Source organism: Bombus vancouverensis, unplaced genomic scaffold, assembly GCF_051014615.1.
Source record: "Bombus vancouverensis nearcticus unplaced genomic scaffold, iyBomVanc1_principal scaffold0029, whole genome shotgun sequence".
In the NCBI taxonomy this organism is placed as follows: domain Eukaryota; kingdom Metazoa; phylum Arthropoda; class Insecta; order Hymenoptera; family Apidae; genus Bombus; species Bombus vancouverensis.
In genome coordinates, this window is record NW_027468920.1 from 544,140 (window position 1) to 569,542 (window position 25,403).

General features: G+C 34.2%; 1 protein-coding gene across 3 annotated transcripts; it reads left to right on the top strand.

Annotated features, from left to right (window-relative positions):
• The first annotated feature begins 18,750 nt into the window (after positions 1-18,750).
• On the top strand, positions 18,751-23,440 carry LOC143304271 (venom serine protease Bi-VSP-like). 3 transcript variants are annotated; one of them, XM_076626684.1, is made up of 8 exons: positions 18,751-18,959; positions 19,288-19,342; positions 20,241-20,784; positions 20,997-21,092; positions 21,169-21,447; positions 21,523-21,791; positions 21,875-21,971; positions 22,134-23,440. In XM_076626684.1, the coding sequence occupies exons 1-3, from the start codon at positions 18,828-18,830 to the stop codon at positions 20,261-20,263; spliced, it is 210 nt and encodes a 69-aa protein (XP_076482799.1). In that variant the 5' UTR covers positions 18,751-18,827; the 3' UTR covers positions 20,264-20,784; positions 20,997-21,092; positions 21,169-21,447; positions 21,523-21,791; positions 21,875-21,971; positions 22,134-23,440. The 3 variants fall into 3 exon arrangements, with proteins under 3 accessions (XP_076482799.1, XP_076482796.1, XP_076482798.1); XM_076626681.1 differs by lacking the exons at positions 18,751-18,959; positions 19,288-19,342 and adding an exon at positions 20,075-20,164 and having other exon boundaries at positions 20,241-20,606; XM_076626683.1 differs by lacking the exons at positions 18,751-18,959; positions 19,288-19,342 and having other exon boundaries at positions 20,594-20,733.
• Positions 23,441-25,403: the final 1,963 nt, after the last annotated feature.

Below are 25,403 nucleotides of genomic sequence, written 5' to 3' on the forward strand. Positions count from 1 at the left end.
TCATAACTTTTTAATTCATATTTCAAAGTGGTAACAGGTGTTTCTTTCTTTTCAAGTCTCCTCCATATCGGGCTTATTTCTAGTAGCCACGCTTGCTTACAAAGCAATTTTATATCTGCACAAGAATATCTTTCAGTACATTTTACTATGTGGTTTACAATATCTGTATTTTCTAATAAGTGGTTGCTAAGGTATAATTTGAATATACCAAGTCGAGCAACTTCATTGGGTAATGATACGTATATTTGCTTTTCGAGACGCCTGAGTAAAGCTGCATCAATGTCCCTAATAACATATTTACAATAAATATTATCGTTCTATTATGCTAATAATAATGAAGGAATACTTCAAACAACACAATAACATATTTGGAATTTGGAGAAATATTACGATATTTTCTACTTAGAAAACATTGAAATAACGTGATATACGTACCAAGGGGAATTAGTTGTAGCCAGAAGAACTACATTAGAATTCTCATTAGACACTAATCCATCCAATCTAGAAAGAAGTTCTGATCTGAATCTCTTTGCAGGTTCAGACAATATACAGTCTCCTTTATTTGTGGCGATCCAGTCAATCTCGTCGATAAAAATAATTGTAGGCGAATGACTATAGGCAAGTTCAAATAAAACCTGTTCAGTTTAACAAATGTATTATTCATTAAATATTATATTCGAAATTCCTTAAATTCATTGCCTCATCACGAATATGATATCATTTCGTTTTCCAAACAACTATTCTATTTATATATAAATGACGAAAAATAAAATCAAATCTTTTTATACCTAGAGAAGTCTAGTCTCCTTCATAGACAAAGGAACAAAGAAACTTACATAGACAAAGCAACTTACACGTATATACTTCTCGGAATCGCCTCTCCATTTGCTGACCAATGAGCTGGCAGTTATGTTAAAAAAAGGTGCAATGGCATTCTGTCGCGACTGCCTTCGCTAACTTCGTTTTCCCTGTTTTGTATATTTCTTGTAAACACGTACAGAAATGAAAAGAATACGAGTATCTTACCTGTACCAGGTGGGCCGTACAGCAAAATACCTTTCCAGGGGGAAAACGGGCTATCAAAAAAGATATGATACTTAAGGGGATACACAACGGCCTCCTTAACAGCGGTTTTACATTCCTCTAGGCCTATAACGTCATCCCAATGTACATTTAATTTGTTTACTATGATCTCCTGTGACGATACAAAGATAAAATGGCGTCTTCTCTATATTAAGTAAGTGTTACGTAATTTGATATTTGAAGCGTTACTGAAATCATGTCATCGTCGATATACGTTGGACGGTTTATCGACGGGAATTTTTTCGTTTAAAAGGTTTACGATACGTATATTAATCGAAAATAACTTACGCATGAGATGTCCTCAGCAATCTTTCGTAATTCCGGATTATCTGAATAAAGCTTTTCAATGCATTTCAATATCTTCGATTGCATGGATTGTTCCATTGGGACGTTAAATAGCTCTTCTGATGAACGTCCATCACTCTCATTGGGGAATATTGACGTCACTGTCATTGCGAGATTAATATGATTCGTATTGTCATCAGTTATCTTCTGCTGTAGATTCGTCTCTTTCACAGGCTCACTTCTCGCTTGTTTACTAATAGATTTGGCTTTTGTCTCAATACTTCTACAAACACTGGATCATATTGTAATACGATACATTGAATACGATACGTTGAATACGTTGAATACCGTTTAATATCGTTAAATAATTTAAATTCTTCCGTTTTGCTTGCATTTGTCACTTCCCTCGTCATTTCCCTTCCAGTTATTTTCTTACACAATATGGGATATTTTTGAAATTTCATCTTGTAATAATTTTCATACTCTACAACGATAATTTCCAAATCGATGTTGTCGCAGACCCGATGTTCGGGAGATAGACGAGCTTCCCGGAATAATACATCGCTAATGTCTATATACCTAAAAAAATGTAGTTTTTAATTAATTATAGTTTTTAACTGATTAAAAATATTTTTCGCAATGACTGAACACTATAAGATAACCATCAAACAACTGTTTTATCTCTAGGTAAGACAGGCAAAAGAATGCATTTACTATATAAATCCTCGAAGATAATTTCTTGTCTTCTGCTCTTTAATTTCCAATTTTTAGATGGATAAGAATAATTTGAATTTATATTTCATATATTTGTTTATAACTAGTTAATCTACATTATCGATTGAGTTATTCTTAACTACTGAATTACCGATGTCGAATTTTCAAATTTGGCTTCGCCTTCCCTTTCCACGATGTCCACTGATTTCTATTTCGATTGGTCACTGACACTATTCAAAAAAATTGGAACTAGGAATATATTTTAATTATAATATACTCACCCATTGTGTTCCAAATAATCACATACAAGGTATAATATGTTCCGATGACGTTCCGAAATACGACTCTCCTCCTAATATAATTATTTTTTCATTACAATAATATAAGTTTTTTCATGTAATTTTTTGTTACATTTGCGAATTCAACGAGTTACACATGATTTTTCATGAAACACGAACGTTAAAAATATTTGATACAGTCTAATTATAAAAATTGTTAGAAGCAAAAGTCATAGATACTATGTGCGAGTATCGCATGAAACGAACAGCTATTAAGAGAACTGCAGCAATATTACAAATCAAATAACAAAACACACTCGTCTGTGACGTGGAAATTCTAAAATCTAAAATCTAGAATATTCCTTACCTTTTTTCGCAGATTATAAAATATCTTATTCATACTACCTTGCATCGATAAATCACCGTTCATAGTGACACTTTCAAATCGCCTATCGTTTCTCAATGGATACGAGAATTTCCGTTTATTACTTTAAAAACAACCCGTCCATTACGTTTCTCTTAAAAAATTCTTTCAACTCCGTTGAAAACCGAGCATCAAACAAGAGACAAACGATTTGTTGTCATGGAAATGTTTGGTTCACACATAAGCAACGCACAAATATAATGATAGAATAGCTGAGTGTGTGTACTGTATAGTAAGATGGATGCAACATGGAAATAGAAAGAGAACACCATGTATAGATACTTCCTGTCCTTGTTTAATCAAGCATGCACACTAGTGGACACTGACGCTGCTCGTATACCCCTGTTACATATTTCCTGTACAAGTGCGCGTCATTAGACAAGGACGGAACATCCTCTTTCTACTTCTCTATCGCGTTTTTAGTTCGCTCACGCGCTCTGTACTTATATCTATTACATTTCCACCATAAGCAGCGGCCGTGTAGTGACTTACAAAAGTTCCGAACGGTTCCATCCTGGGCGGACGGTTAATTGCGTTCGGTACTTCGAGGCAGGAAGGTGAGTACAGAATCGCTCCTCTTAGTACTCTTATTAGAAGTGTTATCATCGAATATAAGTTTTTTCAATAAATTCTTATCGTTTTACAATCTTTCTAGAATACAATGACGTCAGCAATCGATCATTTTCGCGAATTTATTGTAAATTAATTGGGGGAATATCTGGAGTTCTTTATCGGTTTCGACTGTAAAATCAGCAACTATTCGAATTTTTCATTCATAATTGTGACGTTTTCGACTCTTCCGTTGCCAAGACCCTCTTGAGAGATTTTTGGCACGTTCCATCACCTTTGTTAAACGAATGCACATTGGTGGATATATTGATTTTAAAAACCAATACGTGAACGAGGTTTATTATCTCACTGGGACAAAGAAATCCGTTTTATTCGCGAATTTTCCGTGTTTCTTCTTAATTTTCGTAAGTGTCTGGCGCGGAGCATTATTTGAATGAACTTTTCATCGTTCAGATTATATTTCGTTTAAAAAGATTGAAATTGATGTCGAGAAGAAATGAAACAAGGTGCTCGGGCATTCCATCGTTTCCCGGGGAAAGAGAAATATGAAAAAAACGGTCGTTCTTCCTTCTGCCATTTTCGTCCATTACCAAAATGGTATGACCCAAATGTCCCGGGTCATGAATCAATCAAGCGAATTTTGAATAATTTTTGAATAATATCCAGTTAATAATTTGTGAAACAAATTAATTTCATTTTATCGTTGGAAACAAATTAGTTGGATTTTTCTTTCTTTAGCAGTTTTCGCCGGAGTTGACCTGACGTGCTACTTCAGTTTCCATCTTCGCTTCTCGAAACTTCCAACGTCCTTGGTGTTGGAGTCTCCTTGCCCAGGTGAGTACATAGCTTCTAGATACTCGTCGCTGTTCATCCTTACGAGCCTCTCGAGCTTTAGTTGTCAATTGTTATCGTTAAAGGAAGAGAAGCTCGCGACAGATGTTATCGAACAAATCGTTTGTTCTCGAAAAGTTCGAACTTGTTCGTTGCGTTTGAATATATATGAACGGACTCCATTTTTCATGACATCTTCATGATTTGTCATGTCGTGAGTATAGCTTCTGACTACCATATGTTTGTGATTTATGTGAAATTTGACCACTATACCGTGATAGAAAAATACTTCCAATGAATTATAAATATTTTACATTGTGAATTATAAATATTTGTTACAAATTATATCGTACTTGAGGTGAAAATGAACCATATATCTGCTTATGGAATACGAGGTAGTAAATCATTCGAAACATAATAACGATTAATTAAGCACATATACAATAACGTTTACGAATGAATATTGCGAATTATTGTATGGCTTTAATGCGGTATTTAATGTTTTGATTGCGGTCTTTGAAATGGTATCATAGGTGCTGATATAATATCGCGCGAAAAAGGAAAGACCAGTGGTTAATATTGCAGGTGCACCAGTGCGTTGCGCTCGTCGGGGGTGGTTTTGATGCCGGTGCCGAGGAGAGACGCAGAACGTGTTCGATCGACCCGCGAACGTAGCCCGTGCTCATACTGCGACAGAGTTCGTTTCAGTTAGGCTCAGTCGCTGTTTATCCGTCAACAGCGTATAGTCGCGTCGGCCTACGATTCTTTTTTTCTTCTTGTTTCTTGCGAACTCTCTCGCAACAGCCGTTCTATACGTACGCCGCCAGTATATCGCGTGATCATCGTTCCCGTTGCTTCCCTTACCCTCTCACGTCCCTCGAAGAAGACCTCCCTTGGTTTTTTCCTTGTTTGGAGGGAATTCATCGCTCGGACACATGGACTGCGAAGCACGAGGGTTGATCGAGGCATCAGCGTGATGTACTTTTCAGGTTTCATATTTTCTCTATGATACTTTCTAAGGAGAATTTGGAAGATATACATTTTTAGGAAATAAAGGTTTTTATGGAGTCATCGATAGGTTAGAATTTAATTAACTCTCTTATAACAGGTATTCCAATTTTTTAATATATAAATTTAGTTTCCTCTATGGTGTTAGAGAACATAATGCGGGCATTTTATGATATAACGAATATATTCGTATATATTTTAGTTTATTCATTCGTCAAATTTCCCTAGTAGGCCGGCCTGCAGCTCACATGCAGCACTTAGTAAAAATTTGTTTTGTTAGAGGTTGGCCATTCTTCTTGCTATAAAAATATCGTGAAGTCATATCATATGATAAAGCACCTTCTGAAAGCTAGATGCTCGATAACGAGCCTAATGATTCTCGGTAGTTTGTAATGTCAAGCTTTGAATTGGCGAGATCGCTCTGCTGTCAAACCGCCGTCCAGCGGCGACCACATTCTTTAACCACGTTCAAGGGGTATATCACGCTACAGAAACCATCAAAGGGTTTGCAAGTTAGTTGCCTTTTAGAAGTGGGGCAGTTGGTTGTTACATGTAATCCGTAGTTGCTGGCTGTTCTCCTTAGTCACCATACATCATAGAGACGACAGTTATAGTCGCCAGTTGTCCTTGCTAATGGTTGCTTGTTGTCGCTAGTTAGTTCTCGTTATCGTTATGTATTCCATCAATCACGCGAAATTTAACGTATGGGAATTTATTCTTCTTTATTCTTTCTGTAGGGAGATTTTTTAAGACGAGGAAAATATAGAATATTTTAAGACGACGGTAAGGTTTGAATTTAAGTAACTGTTTTATGATACAACAAAGTGGAAAAACGATTTAATTTTATAAAGTTTAAGGTAATTTTTTAAAAAACTTCGAATTTAAAAGATTCAAATAGATATCTTAAACGTAATTAAACCCTCCATATCGTAAGAAATTAAATGAAATTGCGCAAGAAAGTTAATACATTTAATGTATTATTTTAAACATTTATTTAAAAACATTTATTTAAAATTTAAGTGTAGGCGTTGACGCGCGCGCGCCATTCGAAGCATTTGTCAGTTCGTTACATCTGCGGTAAAAGTTGTAACTACGAAGAAGCTTAACATATGGTGCGTCTTAAGACGACAGTAAAAAGTATTAAGAGATTTTTCGAGATTTTTTCTTTTAAGTTTCCAAGTACTTTTTCTATTTAACTTCTTTTTTTTGCATTTTCTAACAATATTCGATAAATAGAGACGAAATATGACAGTTCTTAGTTCGGGGATTTATTGGTTCGAAAGTTACTTCAAAAGTGTTTCTGGAGTTCGTGCGGTTAATACTTTTAAACTACTGAGTACGACTTATTCCGTATGGCTGGACAAATCTTTGTTGATACTGTAAGCGTAACTGGTCCGGATATTGTCTTGTGGAGATAGAAAAATACACGAAGTATTGATTGAACTACATATTCTTTTAATTCTTTTTTAATTCTTTTAGTTCTTCATATATTGATAATAGAACGATATTCCGCTACTTTGAGCACAATATAGTAATGTTTAAATAAATAATAAAATTTACGCATTTCGTCTTCATGCGTCGATAAGAAAATGCAAAAAAAGTTAAAGAAAGATGATGCGCAGACGCGAAGTTTAGTCAGCAATAATATTTAAAACCTCTAAAATATATTGTACACATTTATTTGCAAATAAGCTCAATGAAATTAAACTGTAACTGTGTTTCCAATAATGTCTTCGATGTATTGCTCGCCATTATGTCGGATTAACAACTCTAAGTGATCGACCTTAATCACTAAATGGCGGCCGTGATTCAGTGGTATAGCTTTACATATGACGGACATCGCAGGCGCTTATAAGACGTCTATTGTGAAACGTTTCCAATAGCACCGTTTATGTGATGGTGAAATCTGAATATATATATATATCGCTGAAATATATATCGCTTATCACTTGAGTCTGACACGATCGTTTTTAAATAGAATCACAATTTTTTATTCTTTACAAAATCAGTCTAAAACGATTATGTGCAAATAAAATAGATAAATAGATAAATGGTTGTACAAACTTATAAAACAGATATTACAAGTATATCTAAATAAATGATATATTTATAAATTGTAATATTTGATCTAAAGTTTAAATAAATAAAAGAGATACTCGTGACTTACAATAAAAGTATTTTTTTTCAATTTTTAAACAAAGCAAAAGTGGATAACAATTTTTCAAAATGTAAAAATCAACACAATGGTTGGTTTCTTTAATTAATCAATAACGTTTAAAGTTAATTAATGTCCAGAGTGGTTTGTACATTTTGTATTTCGCCGTATTTCAACGTTCGATGTGTAAATAAAACTTGATGCCTGAAATATCGAAAAAATAATTAAATCCGATCGTTCCGTCGAATTTGCAAATTGTATACTCGTGTAAAATCGAGTGCGCTTGTGTATGCTGATACAAAAAGTGGTAGTATATTTTTCTTTTTTCGATTATCGTTATCACTTTTTGTGTGGAAAAATTAATTCCGTGAAATGGAAGTGCAATCAATACGGCTTATCACGAAATAATAGCACAACGACGGTACATATTGGTATTGACGTCAGCTTCACAAAATTTCTCGAGTATCTCGGTCGACTATTTGGGTTAAGAATTCATTTTCAAGGTCCTACAAGCACGAGTATCTTATGGATATGAAATTTTCAGTGTACATTTTAATAACCATATTTCATATTGCATGCTGCGGTCCAAGAAAAATTCGCAGTTAATATTCTGCTAATCCCTGCTGCTTTTAAAGACCATAAGTAAGGTCCGTAAGGTCGTCCGTAAGGTTTAAAAGATTTCGAGTAGATTTGTATTACGTATTTTATCTTCTAATTTTTAAAGAGAGGGTCGTGTTTAATTAATTGAAAATGACGAAACTGTAATGGGACATTATTATCAAATATTAAACGTGGTTCCATTGGGTACTTTTATGGTCTTTGCGAGATATATATGTAATATCGTGATGTAATATGTTTACAAAGAGTGGACAATAGAGATGTTAATCAGACAGAAAAGACGATTGTTGATTAACTGGAACTATTCACACCAAACGTACAGAAAACAACGCAATCCACACTCTCTCGGCAACGCCACTCGCAACCTCCGTCTCCGCTCGACTCGCACTCGGCTCCTCGAATCGCACTCTCTGCTTTTCGACTCGCACACTGTTTCTCGACTCGCGCTCTGTTCCTCGACTAACTGTTGTCGCATTCTATTGCCCTTTTCCTAGGCCCACCGCACACGTGTTCTGCAGACGCTCGTGGCCAGGGTCACGTAGGTCTTTTCCACGAAACTATGCACTTGAAAAGACCGATGACACATTGATGGGCCCGACGGCGCCTCGGCTCTCGCGACACTGTTCATAGTTCGTCCGATATTTCCCAGGCCTTTCGTCCACGATACTACATATATGCATTATACGTTGCTATTAGCAACGCGTAGCGATGAACGATGGAGAGCAGTACCTTCGTTATCTCGTCTCGGTTGTGTACATATCAGTAATGCACAGTACTCGGACTAAATATCTTACAAATTCCATACAGATTTTCAGATTAGTTTCGAATAATACCAACACGACCATGATAGTCACAGTACAGTATTAAATAGTGCCACTATGCATAATACACTCTTAAAATGTTTCTACAAATATATTTGTCCGAATATTTTTGTCAGCTACTATATCCTAACCACGATTTATTAAACAATATATAGATTTAAAAAAGAATATATAACGACATTACTTGTTTAGGCTAGATTGGTTTAACTTGTATAGTTTTAATAACTGTGTAAGATCAAACAAGAACTTATCGTTAGTTTGGCGAGATTTGATTACACGAAGCAACATAATTGCTTTGAAACTCAGGACAGAAAACAATGTCAACCGGTAGACGCGTTTGTCTGGTGAACGTGTAACGCGTGAATAATAGATAGCGACAATCATGCGAACGCTAGTTACAGCTGACTTGGCTTACATTGTAGCATTCAAACTAGAGTATACGAGCCGTAAGCGCTATTGAAAGTTCAAAGGCCGACTAGTGAGCTTCATCCTATCTCATTTTTTAATCAGGCGATGGATCGACGAATCGTATTGATTTCGAGGATTATTATAGTTCTGTGGGAATTTTAAAGCGTGGTTTGTCTAATCTTGTCTCGTTAGCTACAGACTCTTTGGCGAGCAGCCTGAAACTTGATCCAGTTTCGAGAAAATGAAAAATTCGTTTCTTCTCTTTGCTTCCCTGTTCCTTCTTTCCTCCTTTTTCCCTTTTTACATCGCGTTAAGACCCGTTAAATAATATTGACTGCCGTGGACGCTGGCTGAGAAGTGCACTTTATAACTAGCTTTAAAATCACTGACGTCGATGAGGACAAAGGAAAGTTAGAGGGTCATTTATCTGAGCTGGTGTTATTCGACCTGAACTCTGCAGCTTTTCAGAGCTTCTTTCGTTTTTCTTTTAAGAGCAGAGATGTTAACTGGTCTTTTGTTACGTGTAAGAAGTATGTACTAAAGCTTATTTAGCACCAATTGGTTGCTCAAAGTCGAGATATACATACCTATATTATATTAATACGTTACAGAAGATTAGGCGTTAGTTAGCTTATGAGAATTTATAGTGTGTCACAGATCACAAAAGCAGAATGACTACTTTTTCATAAACGATATATGTATATGAATTGAAAGTTTAACTATTACGCCACATACTTCTCTCGATAAACGTCGTCGAGTGCATATTGTTAAGGAATATTAGCCATTTGAATTCAATAGTTTCGAAGATACTAATGCTTCTGTGAAGTTTTTGCAGGCTGTTAATTTTTTATTGAGATACTACAAATTTTGAATAACTTCGATTAGAAATAAAAATCACATTACATTAACGCGTAGAATATAACGTAACGTAGATAATGTAAATATAAATTATATTACAAGGAAATAATACGGGTAAGTAATGTGAAACATTCTGGTTAAAATTGCATCCTTTGAAGGCTAGGACACACAGTACTTACGAAGTAGATTAAGTACCAAATGGGGTACTTAAGAAAATTCATGTTGTCATTGTTTAATAAACATCTTTAGCTAATAGCCTTCTGCAAAAGCTGGTTTAAGTTATGCTAACTTATTCCTTATTAATTGCAATTATATTGTTCGTATCTCCTAGAGGATTAACAATCCATTTTTATAATGGATAATAAAAGTAAATTTCTATTAGGTTGTCCCAAGTTTCTTTCGTTTTATAAAGAAATGACAGATGCGCAACATATTTTGTTTTATGTTATTCTATATTATTTTACATTAAATTGGAAAAAGGTGGACCACACGTAATTCAATAAAATAATATAAAACGAAAAATGTTGTACATCTATTACTTTCTTATAAAACGAAAGAAACTTTTGGAACAACCTAATATTTCTCTACTACGACGCTTTTACAGTGCTAAAATATTTGATAAAAATGTTAAGAAATTCTAATATTGATTTAAGCGTATCGATTTATCTGCCCTTTATATTTAATCAAACAGAAATTGTTAATTATGATTTCCACTTAAAAGCGGATTGCATATTATGAGGATAAATTATCAAATTCATCTCTAATATACACATTAGAGAATCATTCATAGCCGCAATCCTGTTTACCGCTAACATTCCTGGTACTCAATAATTCATTAGGTGACTGCTTTACACCTACAAATAATTAATCGCGATTAATATTCCATCGACTTTTGAAAATCCCTCATGTGATCTATTTCATGCGATGAGAATACGTATAAATTGAGATTGCGATCGACCATCCTCAGTCGGATAAATCGAGTGATTCAAATTATAACACAAAAAAAAGTTAAAACTAGTTACATTATCTTTTTCAATTTTTATGTATTATTTGGCGGAAGAAACTTTGGTAATTGGTAAGTAAAGTTCACCTCCTTAATGTTAATGATTTTAATATGTCATTAAGCTCAAAGTTCTAAGGAATTTTCTATATATATATATATATATACATATGCATAACTGTGTGCGTATATGTATAATATACGTATAACAACCAAAGTTCAGCTCTCAAGTGTACGCAAAACTTTTATGTTCATTTTACGCTATACCAGTATGTTTCATGAATTTGTTTGCTAACAGTATCGAAACAAATAACAAGCAGAGGACGAGCTATTCATGAATTGTTTTGCCAGCGTGTACGCTCCCAATATTTTCTATTTGAGAAAACATACTTGTTGCTATTGCAACTACAAATATTTTTACAGTCGACGCTTTTGCCGTGAATCATTGGCTAACATGTAAAATCGAGAAAAAACATGGTTTATTGTGATGGAAATGTGGAAAACCGCAAAACCGATATAGAAGGGAAAATAAAGGAAAGGAAGGTAGATAAGTAGAAGCTTGGGGCCAAGTTTAATTCACTGAAACCGAGCTGCTTGTATTATCACAAAACAAAATTGCCAGTACGTCATTTCCGTACTCTCGTCCTCGCGAAAATGGTTTCGCTTGTTAAGGAAAAAGGAAGAGACAGGGAAGAGAGGAAAAAGCAGACGGAGAGCGCTTTTAAAAAGCTGGCGAACCGTGTGTTACCACAACGAGACACGCGATGCTATTTTTCGCTTTAAATTGTGCCGCAACTCGTTTTTGAGATCTTTGCCAGAGGCGCGTTAAAACATGCTGAAAATATATTTCTGGCTTTTCTGGGGTTTAACTGAAATATGACAAATAACGTTGTAAAACATATGTACTTATGACTTACAGAGTAATTGAGTGTACAAAATATATAGTATACAAAATAGCCAGCGATTTAGGGCTTTAAAAGATCAAAAGAAAAGAAAAGAAAAGAAAAGAAGAAAGATAATATGTTGTGGCAGTCTAAGTCGATCTAAGAAAATAGATAAAGGGAGGGAGGGGCAAAGCTAGTTAATCTGGAAAGAATCCAAGCGTCAATTTCAAGCATTTACAGAGAATCAAGCGGGCTGGTTAAAGTCGTGAGTTGAGCAATTATCCCGCGTTAGGTTCAATCAGGTTAGTCCCACGCGAAATTGATCCAACCATGCGAAAACGAGTGTATTCTGATTTCTGTCGCAGATACTTCTGGCTAGTGCAGTATCTACACGGTGGTTGTTGAAATAGCCGCTTCTCATCTATTTTCCGCAGCGCGGACATCATCCTTTGATCCCTTACGACTAACGAAGTTTTCGAAGATGTACGGCAGTTTGAGATTCTACTTGAAAATGATCATGATTGCGGTCTGTGTGCCGTCTGCTCTTCTTTTTGTCCTTCCGTTAAAGACTGGTAAGTTGATACTGATTAATTATGCGATCGAAACCATATATAATGGCTACAAAAATGCCGCTAATATAATATTCCTTCTTTCTTGTATCTGTCTGCCTCTCAGGTCGTTTTACTAATTACAATAAGTAATTTCGACTTCTTTGCGCTCTCTTTTAACGCATTGAAACTTGATCCAGTTTCGAGAAAATGAAAAATTCGTTTCTTCTCTTTGCTTCCCCGTTCCTTCTTTCCTCCTTTTTCCCTTTTTACATCGCTTTGTTTTACATCGCAATTTACATTTATTTGTAAAGTTTGAATCTCCTCGATATTGAAGATGTTGAAGCTGCAAGTATGTATTTCATTTTAATCCATTCGAGACCGAGATTTAATTGTAAGACGATACCTAGGTGTTGGTACGATCTGAATGTTTAGTTAGAATGATTCTGTGTTTTACGCTCTCCAGGGTATCCTTTTCATACTTTGATTTTAAATCGATGACAATCTTAAATAGTATGCCTCATATTTTTAAAATATAAAATTATATACTATGTTATTCTATAATGTATTATGTACAGTTATATATATATATAATAATTCTATATTGAAAAAATATGAAATTAACATGATATATACATTACTACATAAGTTATATATAAAATATGTATATTATACCCTTGCCTACTGACTGATATGAATTTCTTTCGGTCTCGAATGCGTTAAAAGAGAGCGCAAAGAAGTTGAAATTACTTATTGTAATTAGTAAAACGACCTGAGAGGCAGACAGATACAAGAAAGAAGGAATATTATATTAGCGGCATTTTTGTAGCCATTATATAGGGTTTCGGTCGCATAATTAATCAGTATCAACTTACCAGTCTTTAACGGAAGGACAAAAAGAAGAGCAGACGGCACACAGACCGCAATCATGATCATTTTCAAGTAGAATCTCAAACTGCCGTACATCTTCGAAAACTTCGTTAGTCGTAAGGGATCAAAGGATTATGTCCGCGCTGCGGAAAATAGATGAGAAGCGGCTATTTCAACAACCACCGTGTAGATACTGCACTAGCCAGAAGTATCTGCGACAGAAATCAGAATACACTCGTTTTCGCATGGTTGGATCAATTTCGCGTGGGACTAACCTGATTGAACCTAACGCGGGATAATTGCTCAACTCACGACTTTAACCAGCCCGCTTGATTCTCTGTAAATGCTTGAAATTGACGCTTGGATTCTTTCCAGATTAACTAGCTTTGCCCCTCCCTCCCTTTATCTATTTTCTTAGATCGACTTAGACTGCCACAACATATTATCTTTCTTCTTTTCTTTTCTTTTCTTTTCTTTTGATCTTTTAAAGCCCTAAATCGCTGGCTATTTTGTATACTATATATTTTGTACACTCAATTACTCTGTAAGTCATAAGTACATATGTTTTACAACGTTATTTGTCATATTTCAGTTAAACCCCAGAAAAGCCAGAAATATATTTTCAGCATATTTTAACGCGCCCCTGGCAAAGATCTCAAAAACGAGTTGCGGCACAATTTAAAGAGACAAATAGCATCGCGGGTCTCGTTGTGGTAACACACGGTTCGCCAGTTTTTTTTTTTTTTTTTATATATATCGGTGACTGCCATATTCTCTTGAGTTTCCAAATCGTAAAGAATCTTTCCCCAGGGATGGGTCAACTGTGTATGTCCCCATGCGACGTAACTTGCTTAAGGAACACGAGCCGGTGATATGCAGGCAACGTATAATTGATTATCATTCGCTCTGAAACGCTGAAGTAATGACCAGTGCAGTGGTCCAGTGGTCATATTGAATGCCGCTGGATATATCAGCATTTGGCAACCTAACCCAGAGAAGCAGGAAATATGAAGCCACCGAATACCAATTAACTTCGTAGTTGCACGGTTCACATTCCATCATTTCTGAATATGCGAGGACAGTCTTCTTATTGTGCTTTTAATTCTTTTATTTGTTTCATTTTCAGCAAATATACTGGTTTTTTAAATTAAGCTTCTTTTTATACAGAGTTACAGATTATATTAATTTTATATAGAATATATTTAAGAAAGATATTTAATTTTTTGCTAGTTAAGTATTGATCGATTAAGTTACTGTACCTTTGTTCCGATAAATGCGTGCATTTCCTCGAATCTAATATCATAGCAAATGCCAATACCTATTTTGCAGCCCTTCACATCGAACGTCGTTAGGGAGTCACCAGGACTGAGTGAATCACTCTCTCGAAAAGTAATCTTATTAGGAATGTCGATGTCGAATAGATGTACCTAATAACATAAAAATGTGGTCGCTAATTCTATTGCTGCAACTTTTGTAATTTAATATCAAAGTTACCAACTCCTAAACTTTAATTGTTTTTTATTTAATAACTGACAGCGTTTTTATCACTTTCTTTTATTAAAAAATCTTATCATTTAATAATGTTTAAAAAGGAGAAAAAATAAGTATAATAATATTTTAAGTATGTGAAAAATTTATATTACACATTACAACAAAAATGGGCGTTTCCCGTATCATAACGTATTTTATAAACCGCAAATTATAGAATTGGTTATAGTATACGTATGTACATATGTATATTCCTAAATTATTCCTAGATAGAGTCACTTTCTTCACCCCAATATTTTCAAATTCAAAGCCATAAAGGAATATATTACTTACCTTTCGATGTCTTGCTATCAAAGTTCCATCGGGACCCCAAATAGTACAGGTATTGTACAATTTATCGCCCTCTATTTCAGGCATCGTACCACCAACTACATAGATGTTTTCTTTAGCTGCGTTCGATGAAGCAACGCTCGTTTCACCATCAGGAATACTCTCGGCGTATTTTGGAAAGTACTCTGCATTGCAATATTTCAATTAATGAAAAATAACTGTCTTTTGTTCCAACCATAAATTAAATTGAAATGTTTGTCAGTTTTTTATTTTCTAAATTATTAAAATAACTAAGTTTTATATTTCGACTTAATTAAGTATGCAATTACTTAGCTAATAGTATATATAATAAATTGTTTCTACAGGTTCAAAATGAAAAATGAATATTTAGAAATATTTAATTACGACAATGCTATTTGTGTTAGCATCAGTGGCTTGTTACTCAACGACTTTGCTAGTACTTTTTGAAACATAAAGTTAGTTTTCAATTAACACTTATACTAGAGGCGGAATTATAAATGCAAAATAATTGATAATACTAATTTATAAGTACCTAATTATTAGTATCTTAAAAAATATATTTATACAAAAATCACGATAATCATGAAAATGGGGAAATCCTATATTCTCGAATCAATTCACAATTTATTTTGTATATTAATTAGATTCCGCGCTCATCAGTATGTACTCACTGGCGACATCGAGAAAATGTATCGGCAATTCCTCGTACGACCAGAGGATCGGAAATATCAAAGGATATTATGGCGCAGCGCGAGTGGAGAAACAGAAACATATGAGCTTAACACCGTAATACTCTTATCATAGAAATAGAAGCAGTCCTCAATTCCCGCCCGCTAACTCCTATCTCCACCGATCCAAATAATCTCCTAGCCCTCACTCCCGGACATTTCCTCATTGGCGATTCATTAATGTGCTTACGTGATCGAGATTTCAGAGACATTCCATCGAACCGACTCTCCAAATGGCAGCATATCCAACAGCTTAAACAACATTTTTGGAACCGCTGGCATAAGGAGTATTTGAACGAGCTAACCAACCGCAATAAATGGAGCAAGGGTGGACACAGCATCCAAAAGGGCACAATCGTCATCCTCAGAGAGGACAACGTTCCCTCCATGCATTGGCCTCTGGGCCGAGTTATCAAGGTTCATCCAGGCGCCGATGGTGTCATCCGGACAGCTACAGTTCAGACGGCAAAGAGCATTTTGGATCGGGGCGTCAAAAGGCTTGTCCCACTGCCAATTCAACCCGATCTCGAGAAACCCGAACAACTAGCCACCGAGACGAAATAAGATGGGAACTTCAACCACACCTCGCTAGTTTGATCGGTACCCTCTCAACGGGGAGAGAATGTTACGCCATGCGGCTTACCATAGGTCATATTCTTAACTATCGATCGCGCCACTATAATGTCGCAGACGAATCGTCGCGTCTGCCCGGCAAACAAACATTGTAATGGCAAGCGCGTGGTTCATTAAGCAGGGCGACTTCCAGAAACGTCGACTCGTGGCCCGTATTTTACCTCGCAGTAAAAGAATGTGGCGTGATCCGAACGTAGTGGGGGTCGCCTTCCAGAAAAAACGAAAAAAATCGAAAGGCGTTCAGAACTTTTCGAGAAGTCGAACCGTCAACACATGTGGTATGTCGCGCATTACTTATCAACCAAAACGCAATTACATTTTTTTTGTTCCTCTTATATCTTTCTAGTTAATAAGTTGTTGAAATAAACATTAATTTATTTGTGTTAATTCTGTGGAATTTCATTGAACTACCCTTATTATCATAATCGAAATAAGGGGATCGATCAGTTCGTGGCGTCGATTATTTAATCGTAACGGGAACTTACAACTCTCGTTGACGTGCTATCCCGCGATCGCGTCTCTCCGTGAACGGTCGAAACAAAATGATTCACTAAAAACTGTCCTGAATTCCTAAGAATTTATTTACCGCAAAACTGACAAAGTGTTTATTTAAAAAATGAGGTTGAAGGTAGTCCTTTTCTTTCATTTCATTCATTTTCATTTTCTTTCTTAAGTATGGCTAACACAATATCTAATCAATTAAAATTTTATATTTTCACGTGAAAAGTTTCTTTAGATAATTATTATCAACATGATGACTAACTCTTACGGATTAATACGTGTCTGTAGGGCAATCCAGTGGACTTGATCGGCTTTTTACTTCGAAAGTTGAGTAATCGGTGTCGCTTTCTTACGCATCTTTGAACTGTATAAATGTTTTAAAATTGTTTGATCCAGAATGTACCACACCGGACAATCAAGAAGGCAGGTGCCTTGACTACAGAAAATTTAAACCTCTGCAAGAAATATGGCAGATACAGTACCGTACAGCCACCGATTTTTATAGACGATCAGTGTGCAGATACCAGGGCAATGTTACGATCGTTTGCTGTCCGGACGATCCAAACAAAGAGAAGAGAGAAATTTTAATAAAAACTGTGTATAAGTATAAGGCTTGGCGACCACCATACTGTGGTTTTAGCAACGTCTCTCATACCAGGGTGGTCGATGGTAAACCAGCTGAACTTGGTACGTTTTATGTCTTTCTTTCCGATTAATAATAAGCCATTTACTGCAAAGAATGAACTTTAAAGGCATTAAACAGCACATCAATGTACATTTCAATTAGACTAAATAATAATGCTATGATTTTATCGGTAGTAACTTTACTTATTAACTTGAATTATTTCTTTCTTTTACTTCATGTTAGGAAGAGTATCTTTTTGCTTGAAATAAAAAATTGATATAGGAGTAATAATATGGATAGAGATCAAAAACTGTTAGGGCAGAAATTACACGTTTGAACTTTATAGTTCAGTATAGTTCAAATAGAAATTATATAGAATTATTTAATAATTTGTATTCCACTGGAATAAAAATTTAATTTCTGTCTTTATCAAATCTCTATTTCAGAGTATTTGTACGTATGTACTTATCGTCTGCTGTATGATCGAATATCGAATAGGTAATAATCGTTGTTACTCATTATGTGAGAAAAAATTATGTATATTCACAACTATGACTATTGCATTTTAGGCGCTTGGCCATGGATCCCTGCATTAGGTTTTCGTAATCCCCGAAACCCAGACAAACCACTATGGAAGTGCGGAGGTTCCCTGATAACGGCTAGGCATGTTTTGACCACAGCACATTGTGCACATATGGATGGAATAGAAAACATACACAATCATAATATTGCCATTCTTAGATTGGTGGAGGAGGTGCCATTTTCGAGTAAGTCCTCAAATAGCATATATATATATATATATATATATATATATATATGCTATTGAGTATTACTGAAGTATCATATCCTGAAATTTCTTACTGTACACATATATTGTGTCATAAAGCGTGTACAATTCTTTCTCATACTTTTGGTCATTCGTTTCCTGCATTTTCATTTATTTTTTTATTTTTCAGGGTACGTATATCCCATTTGTACGAAAGAGCCCCTACGAAAGAGCAACTTCGTCGGCTATAACCCCCTTCTTGCTGGATAGGGAGCATTAAGATTTATTAAGTGATATCAATTTTATAACAAAATTAAACAGTTTCAGTCTTAAATATCTTTCTTATTTTCTTCGTAGGACGACCACGACGTAATGCATTAATGGAAGTACAAATGCCAGTGATTAAGAACGCCGAATGCAAAATAGCTTATTCCAAATTTCCTAATGCACCTGATATCACTGATGGTATAATATGCGCCGAACATGCTCAGGGTGGAGAGGATTCTTGTACGGTAATTAAGTTACAGAGTTACTACAAACTATACGGTATCTGAAGACACGTCAATTCGAATTAACATCAAATCGACATCTTAAACATTAAAAATAATAGATAAACACAATTTAATAGTTTTGCCCACTTCTCACACCTCATTATGGTATTTAATCTAATTTCCTTCTAATCTTAGTTTTGCTCAAAATACATATAACATGTACATTATAAATTGGAGTATTTCAATACACAAATCAATAGAAGATTATTACTGTATATAAGTATAATTTCAATACAATTCGATCGATATATTTCAGTATCTTTGATTAAAAATTTAACGATCCTTTCAGGCTGACCGCGGCGGACCACTGCTGATACAACATGAATTAACCTCGTATTTAATAGGTATTGTGTCTTATGCTTATAAGTGCGGCACAGCTGGGTATCCCAGCGTTCACACTAGGGTCACATCGTACCTTGACTTCATTCTCCAAGCGATGCAATAATATGATATTACTGTTCCATAAATATCATTGTGTAAAAAACGTAAAGTTGGATTTTCTTATTGTGGAGATAAGAAACAGCTCAAATTTACATTGTTTTGTACGTTACAAATTATAGGCTTAAAATGTACGAAATGTAACTTTGAAACGACACTAATTTTTTACGCACGATAAACCTCCACGACTTAGGTATGTAAAGATGATAAACGTATATTAATTCTATTAATTTGGTAATAATAAACCAACTTTCTGAGAAGTTCTGTAAATTTCGTTTCTGTTGTATCAAGAGAATAATGGAATATTCCACTTAGATCGTATACTTCTTGTATGTACATACAAAATTTTCCGGCTAATCTAAAACACTTCATAAGATAGAGAGCTTCTGGAAATTCGGACACAGAGAGTGCATAAAATACAAGATAAGTCTCGTGTCTTTCAAAATTATTTTTTATTCGCTAAAAACGTCCTGTGTACTCATGCAATCACATGCAACCTCGAAACTTCACTTATTTTTTATCACTTTCCAATTCAATACACTGTTTCTGCATTTTTGACTATATGTAAGAGAAATTTCCATTCAGCCAAAGGTGTACTTACAGATTATAGATTCCTATACGACTCTCGGCAAAAATTTATCCGCACTCCAGATAGTTAAAACTTCTGTCCACCGTATTTATCCATCTGCATTCTTCGTATGACGTCAATATCTGTTCATTGCTGCTGCGTAGGTTTCATTGTGTTACGTCTATTCGTTTGTGACCGTTGCGCGAGTAATGGCGCTTTGCAATGGTGATTTGCAGGAAAACAGTGCAGGATGCTGTGATTCGTTTCTTGTGGTCGGAGGTTATGTTTGATGCCTATATTTATCAAAGATTTAATGCACATTATGGAGAAAGTGTTTTGTCACGAAGTGTGTTTGAATGGGCACAAAAGTTCAAAGAAGATCGCACAAGTGTTATGAAAAAACAGCTGGACGCCCGTCCACATCCACGATGACAACATTGAACGTGCTCATGAACTTATGCTCTATGGAATAGACGAGTGACACTGGATAATGTGGCAAATCATTTGCAAATCAGCCACGGCTCTGCTTAAGCAATAGTGCACGACAGATTTGGGTTTTAAAAAGTTTGTGCAAGATGGATGCCGACAAAGCTGATGAAAAGGTGAAGACGACGATGCATTCGTGGTTCGCAGTTCAGCCCAAAACATTTTTTAATGAGAAAATACGAAGGTCCTTCAGCAAATGGACAAAGTGTATACAGAAATTGAGTGATTATGTCAAAAAATGATGTATGTCTTTTTTGACAATTGCTTAAAATAAATTCTACACCGACAGAGCGGGTAACTTTTTACTCACCCTCGTAAGACACTTAAATTTCCAATCTATTATGATGAATAAAAGAGCTTATACTATTAAATCTAATTGTATTTTGTTGCATGAGAGTACACGTGTATGTGATGTACATTACCTTTATATCCCCTTGAACGCTTCAATATTGCGCGTATATACTATATTTTGTATAGCTTCTATAAAATTTTGTATGTTTGTTTAGGCTGTTAATCTAGAGGCTGGAGTACAAAGAAGTGGCACAATGATGTGGGCTGATGACATTTATAATTGTCAAGGAATTACCCCTACATTCGCTCAGGTATATATCATTGACTATAATGTATTTAACATATATGATTGTTAGAATATTAATGATTAATTTTTAATTCTATCAGAATTTTAATGAAACTGTCCCTTGGGAAGGAAGAACTGATACCTTGATATCACGGTTTGTACATCATATATATACGACAAATTTTAGAACATTATATAACGAAGAACCAGATCGCCGTGGCCATGTGATGTGAATAAAAGGACTTGAATTTGATGATATTTTTGTAACGTTAGATAACATAACTAAGTATCTTCACAGTAAGATAGGATGACATGGTTTACATGATCTTAATGTTGTTCACTTGAGTGATGATATTATAAGGAAAAGTGTAATATCACAGGTAGGATGATTCATAATTTAGAACTACTATCTCATGTATGTATTAAAAATTAAAGAAATATATTAAATTTTATAGGATATTTATGTTTAGTAACCAGTAATTCAGAGATTGGTATTCATGGTTACTATAACGAGGCTGTAGAAACGCACCCTTTCTTCTTTGCAAATGGTCCTGTATTTATGTCTAAGCCGAAACTGGAACCTCTGAATAATTTAGATTTATTCTTGTCATTTTCTAAAATACTTATCTACAGTATACCATAAGGAATGATACCGTATCACACCTAATCAAGTGCCTTAAGAAACATCAACAGGATATCACAGTAATCCCTTATCGACTGATATGTAAGTAAAAGTTATGTGTCATTGTTATACACAGTTATGTGTTAGTGTTATACACAGTTATTTATCATTTTCTATTAATTCAGTTGTAGCCACTACAATATCTATGACACTGGTAGTAATTATAAGAACAATAATGATGTTCTATAAGAGGAAATGATGATTAGGAGCAAATAGTTACAGGTAAGTCAAAGTATATGTTATTTGCCATTTGAAAAGAAAGTTACTAACTTAGAATTTTTTGATAAATAATAATTGTGCAAAATATATTGGATTTCAAATTTGTCAAAAATTGAAATTTAAGAAGCATTGTAATAATATAACATTAATATTTTGATTTTTCAGGAGATATCATGCGGTGGATGGATAATATGTAAAAAATATTAAGCAGTATATGAATTTTCATATTGCGTAGAGATAACAAAATGAATTTTAAAAAATGTCGACATGGTAATAAGAAATAGCATCATGACAAAGAATATATAAAGACAGTTTCATTTTTTATAAATAAAAATTTGTTGTTCCAGATTTTGAAATATAGTGAAACGTTTAATTAGTATCTTAATATCTTTAAATAATTATTATTTTAGAATCAATTGTAATTGTATCATACGTACTTTTGAATTCGTGCAAGAACATATGTAATTTTGAAGTAGTTATTATTAGGAAATTGTTAGACGCGAACAGTATGCGAAAAGTTAGTATGCAGTGTAATAATTATCAATCAAAACACAAGAATTAAATTCTTGAGGAAAAAATTTCCGGAATTTCTTATTTACACGATTATAAAGAAATCCATAATAAAAAGGAGCTGCTTTCTAATACTTCTCTTCCTTGTAATGCCTATGTTAATGATAACGAGGTTCGACTTTTTGTTTTTAGAGGGATACTGGAAAATTTGAAAGTACAGTACCATTGGGAAGAAAATCACGATATTGAAAACGATATTTGCAAGTAAATTTCCAAAAAATCTGTTTTCAAATTTTCGCTTTCTATTTCACATTAAAAGAAAGGGCTGCCTTCTTTCTCTGCAAGACAAAACAAACATTCTGAATCTCGTATCAATGAATGATGTCAATAAGTTATTTTTCTTTTCAGATTGAACAATATTCCAGATTTATTCATAATTTCATACTACGCGAAGAATAGACTTTCATAGGTATATAAAGGAAATATTAAGTATAGGAAAACTCTTTTTCGTTGTAGGTGACATATGCTTCACGGTTGAACACATGTATTTTTGAACACATATAAATGAAAAAGTACTCTTATGGAGAAAAAGAATTGATACCTTCGATTGACATTAGATAATGTATATAAACTTATGAACAATCACTATCAGTTTGTATTTTAGGTGCACACGCAGATTTGTTGGAGTTCTTATAAAATGTACATCCTGTACGAACGTTTTATTCTTCCAAATTTTACGATACTCTCATATAATAACTATATGGATTAAACGTAATATAAATGATCCGAAAATAGACTCGAACGACATTAATTGTCTTTCTATTTATACCAATATCGAAAATACAAGTAAAGCTGGAGCAATAGTATGCAAGAATGGACTATTTATTATTTTAAACCAAATCATAGCATATTCAGAATGCACAGTATTATCATGAAATGTAAATGAATCAGTTGTAAACGAACGATTTTACTGTAAAATCATTGCCTCCTTTTTTTCATCTGAAATATAGCAGCAATGAGTACATTCTTTTAATATATAATAAAACGATATATCTTTATAAAGTTACATATGTCATCACTGGTAACTGTTATCTCGTATGACACCAAATATACCGTTAGTATGGAATGATATTTTTATGAAGATATACTTTAATGATAGATTTTATGAATGAAACGTTATATAAGAAAAATTATCTCTTGTTATTCTATGAAGTGTAGTAGCTAATGAAGATTAATTTTACGAAGTATTAGAGCAAAAGAGAATTAAAAAATTAAAAAGATCTAAATAAGATTGTTCGTGTGGCTTAATTATCTCAATTCTGGTACACCACTTGTTACATTCTAACTAATTAGCGCTAAACAATAACTTGCAAATATTAAAGATATTAACACCTTAATATTAACACCTAAAGGTTTTCAGGAAATTTTATAATATTTGATTATTGTATATCTAGTCATTGATTGATAAAATTTCTTGTATAAGCATAGATCGAGGTTGACGTCATACGCAGATTGCATATCATTGACAGGTATCGTTTTAATTTATTTTATGGCTAGAATCATTTGAATATCATACGAATAATTATTTCCAAGTGATGAATTCCAACACATGAATTAAGTTTGGCCTTTTTTTTTTTGTTCCAGCAAGTCAACTTCATATTTGTGACTTATGTTATTTCTTCTAATTTTATTGTTAGTTCTTCAATTTGTATTCCAAAAGATTGAACTCTTTTTACGTGCGTGTGTGTGTGTTTTTTTTTTGTAACTCGTCGAGTTGCAATTCTAATTTTTGCACTTCCTCCTTCATGTCCTCTATGTGCTTCTCGAAATCTTGTGTCGTCCTGTCTTTGTCGGAACATTCTACTTGAAGATCAGCGAGTTGATGCTCGGGATCGTAATTCAATTTTTGGTCGTTAGCAGTAATAAGCTCACGTAACTTCACTTTTGAACTTGATCTTGTTTGGTCTTGATTGTGTTTTCGTGGTGCTTGTGGTGTTCTAAAAGTAATCGTCACGTTGCTTGCATTTTTAGTGCACATTGATACACTGCACTCTGCACAGGCAATGCTTTTGTTGTCATGAAATCTCTCTAACTTTTCAGTAACAAAACCTTTTATTTCTAACCTATTCAAACTTATTATTATTTAATTTTGGATCACGCGCCCCTGGTGAAGATACATTATGTGTTCTCTTTACCTTTATTATGCACACGTTTTCCTTTTGCTCTCAATTTTTCGATCATCTTGTGCTGTTCTATATATTGTGCTCTTATGTTCTTCGCATATAAATCCTGTCGATTGATTTTATCTTTCAGTTGAGGTACATGTTTAATTCTTTACCTGTGATTATGATGAACAACCTCAGCGTATTTCCTTTCTCTCTTTTTTTTCTTTTTTTATGGATTTCTTGATAATCTTTTAGAAGTTGCTCGTTATATTTGGAAAGCTTTCTCACTTCGTCTTCAGCTGTTTCCTAACGGGATTTTTCTTCTTCAAGTTTTTCTGTAATCATTTTTTCTAAATTTCTCCATTTATTCTGTTCTTCTTCGAGTAATTCATTACGTTTCGGTATCTGGCTATCTTTTCCTTTAAAACATTTAATTTTATCAGAGAGTTCTCCTATTTTCAAACTTGCTTCATTTAAGGTAACTTTATGAATTTCCGATTGATGCTTTAACATTTGATGTAAGTCTTCTATTGCTGTTTCACGTTCTTTCAACTGTTCATTAAATTCGTTGTTTAGCATATCCACTCGAGAAATTTCGAGTTCTTGAGCATCGTTTCTTCTTTTAGAAATTTGGCTTATTTTCTCTCGCCTGCTGCTACATGTTGCTGTCATTTTATCAACTTCTTTCTTCTTTTTTTTTCTTTTTTTTTTTTTGAACTTAAAATCTTGATTTAAGGTTTGTGTTTCACTATATGATTTA

Excerpts from the sequence above, each read along its gene's own strand:
- LOC143304271 (XM_076626681.1), top strand. The coding sequence starts at position 20,580 with ATGGATGCCGACAAAGCTGATGAAAAG. Across the intron at positions 20,607-20,996 it reads CCGACAAAGCTGATGAAAAG|GCTGTTAATCTAGAGGCTGG; the intron begins GTGAAGACGACG and ends ATGTTTGTTTAG. Across the intron at positions 21,093-21,168 it reads TTACCCCTACATTCGCTCAG|AATTTTAATGAAACTGTCCC; the intron begins GTATATATCATT and ends TAATTCTATCAG.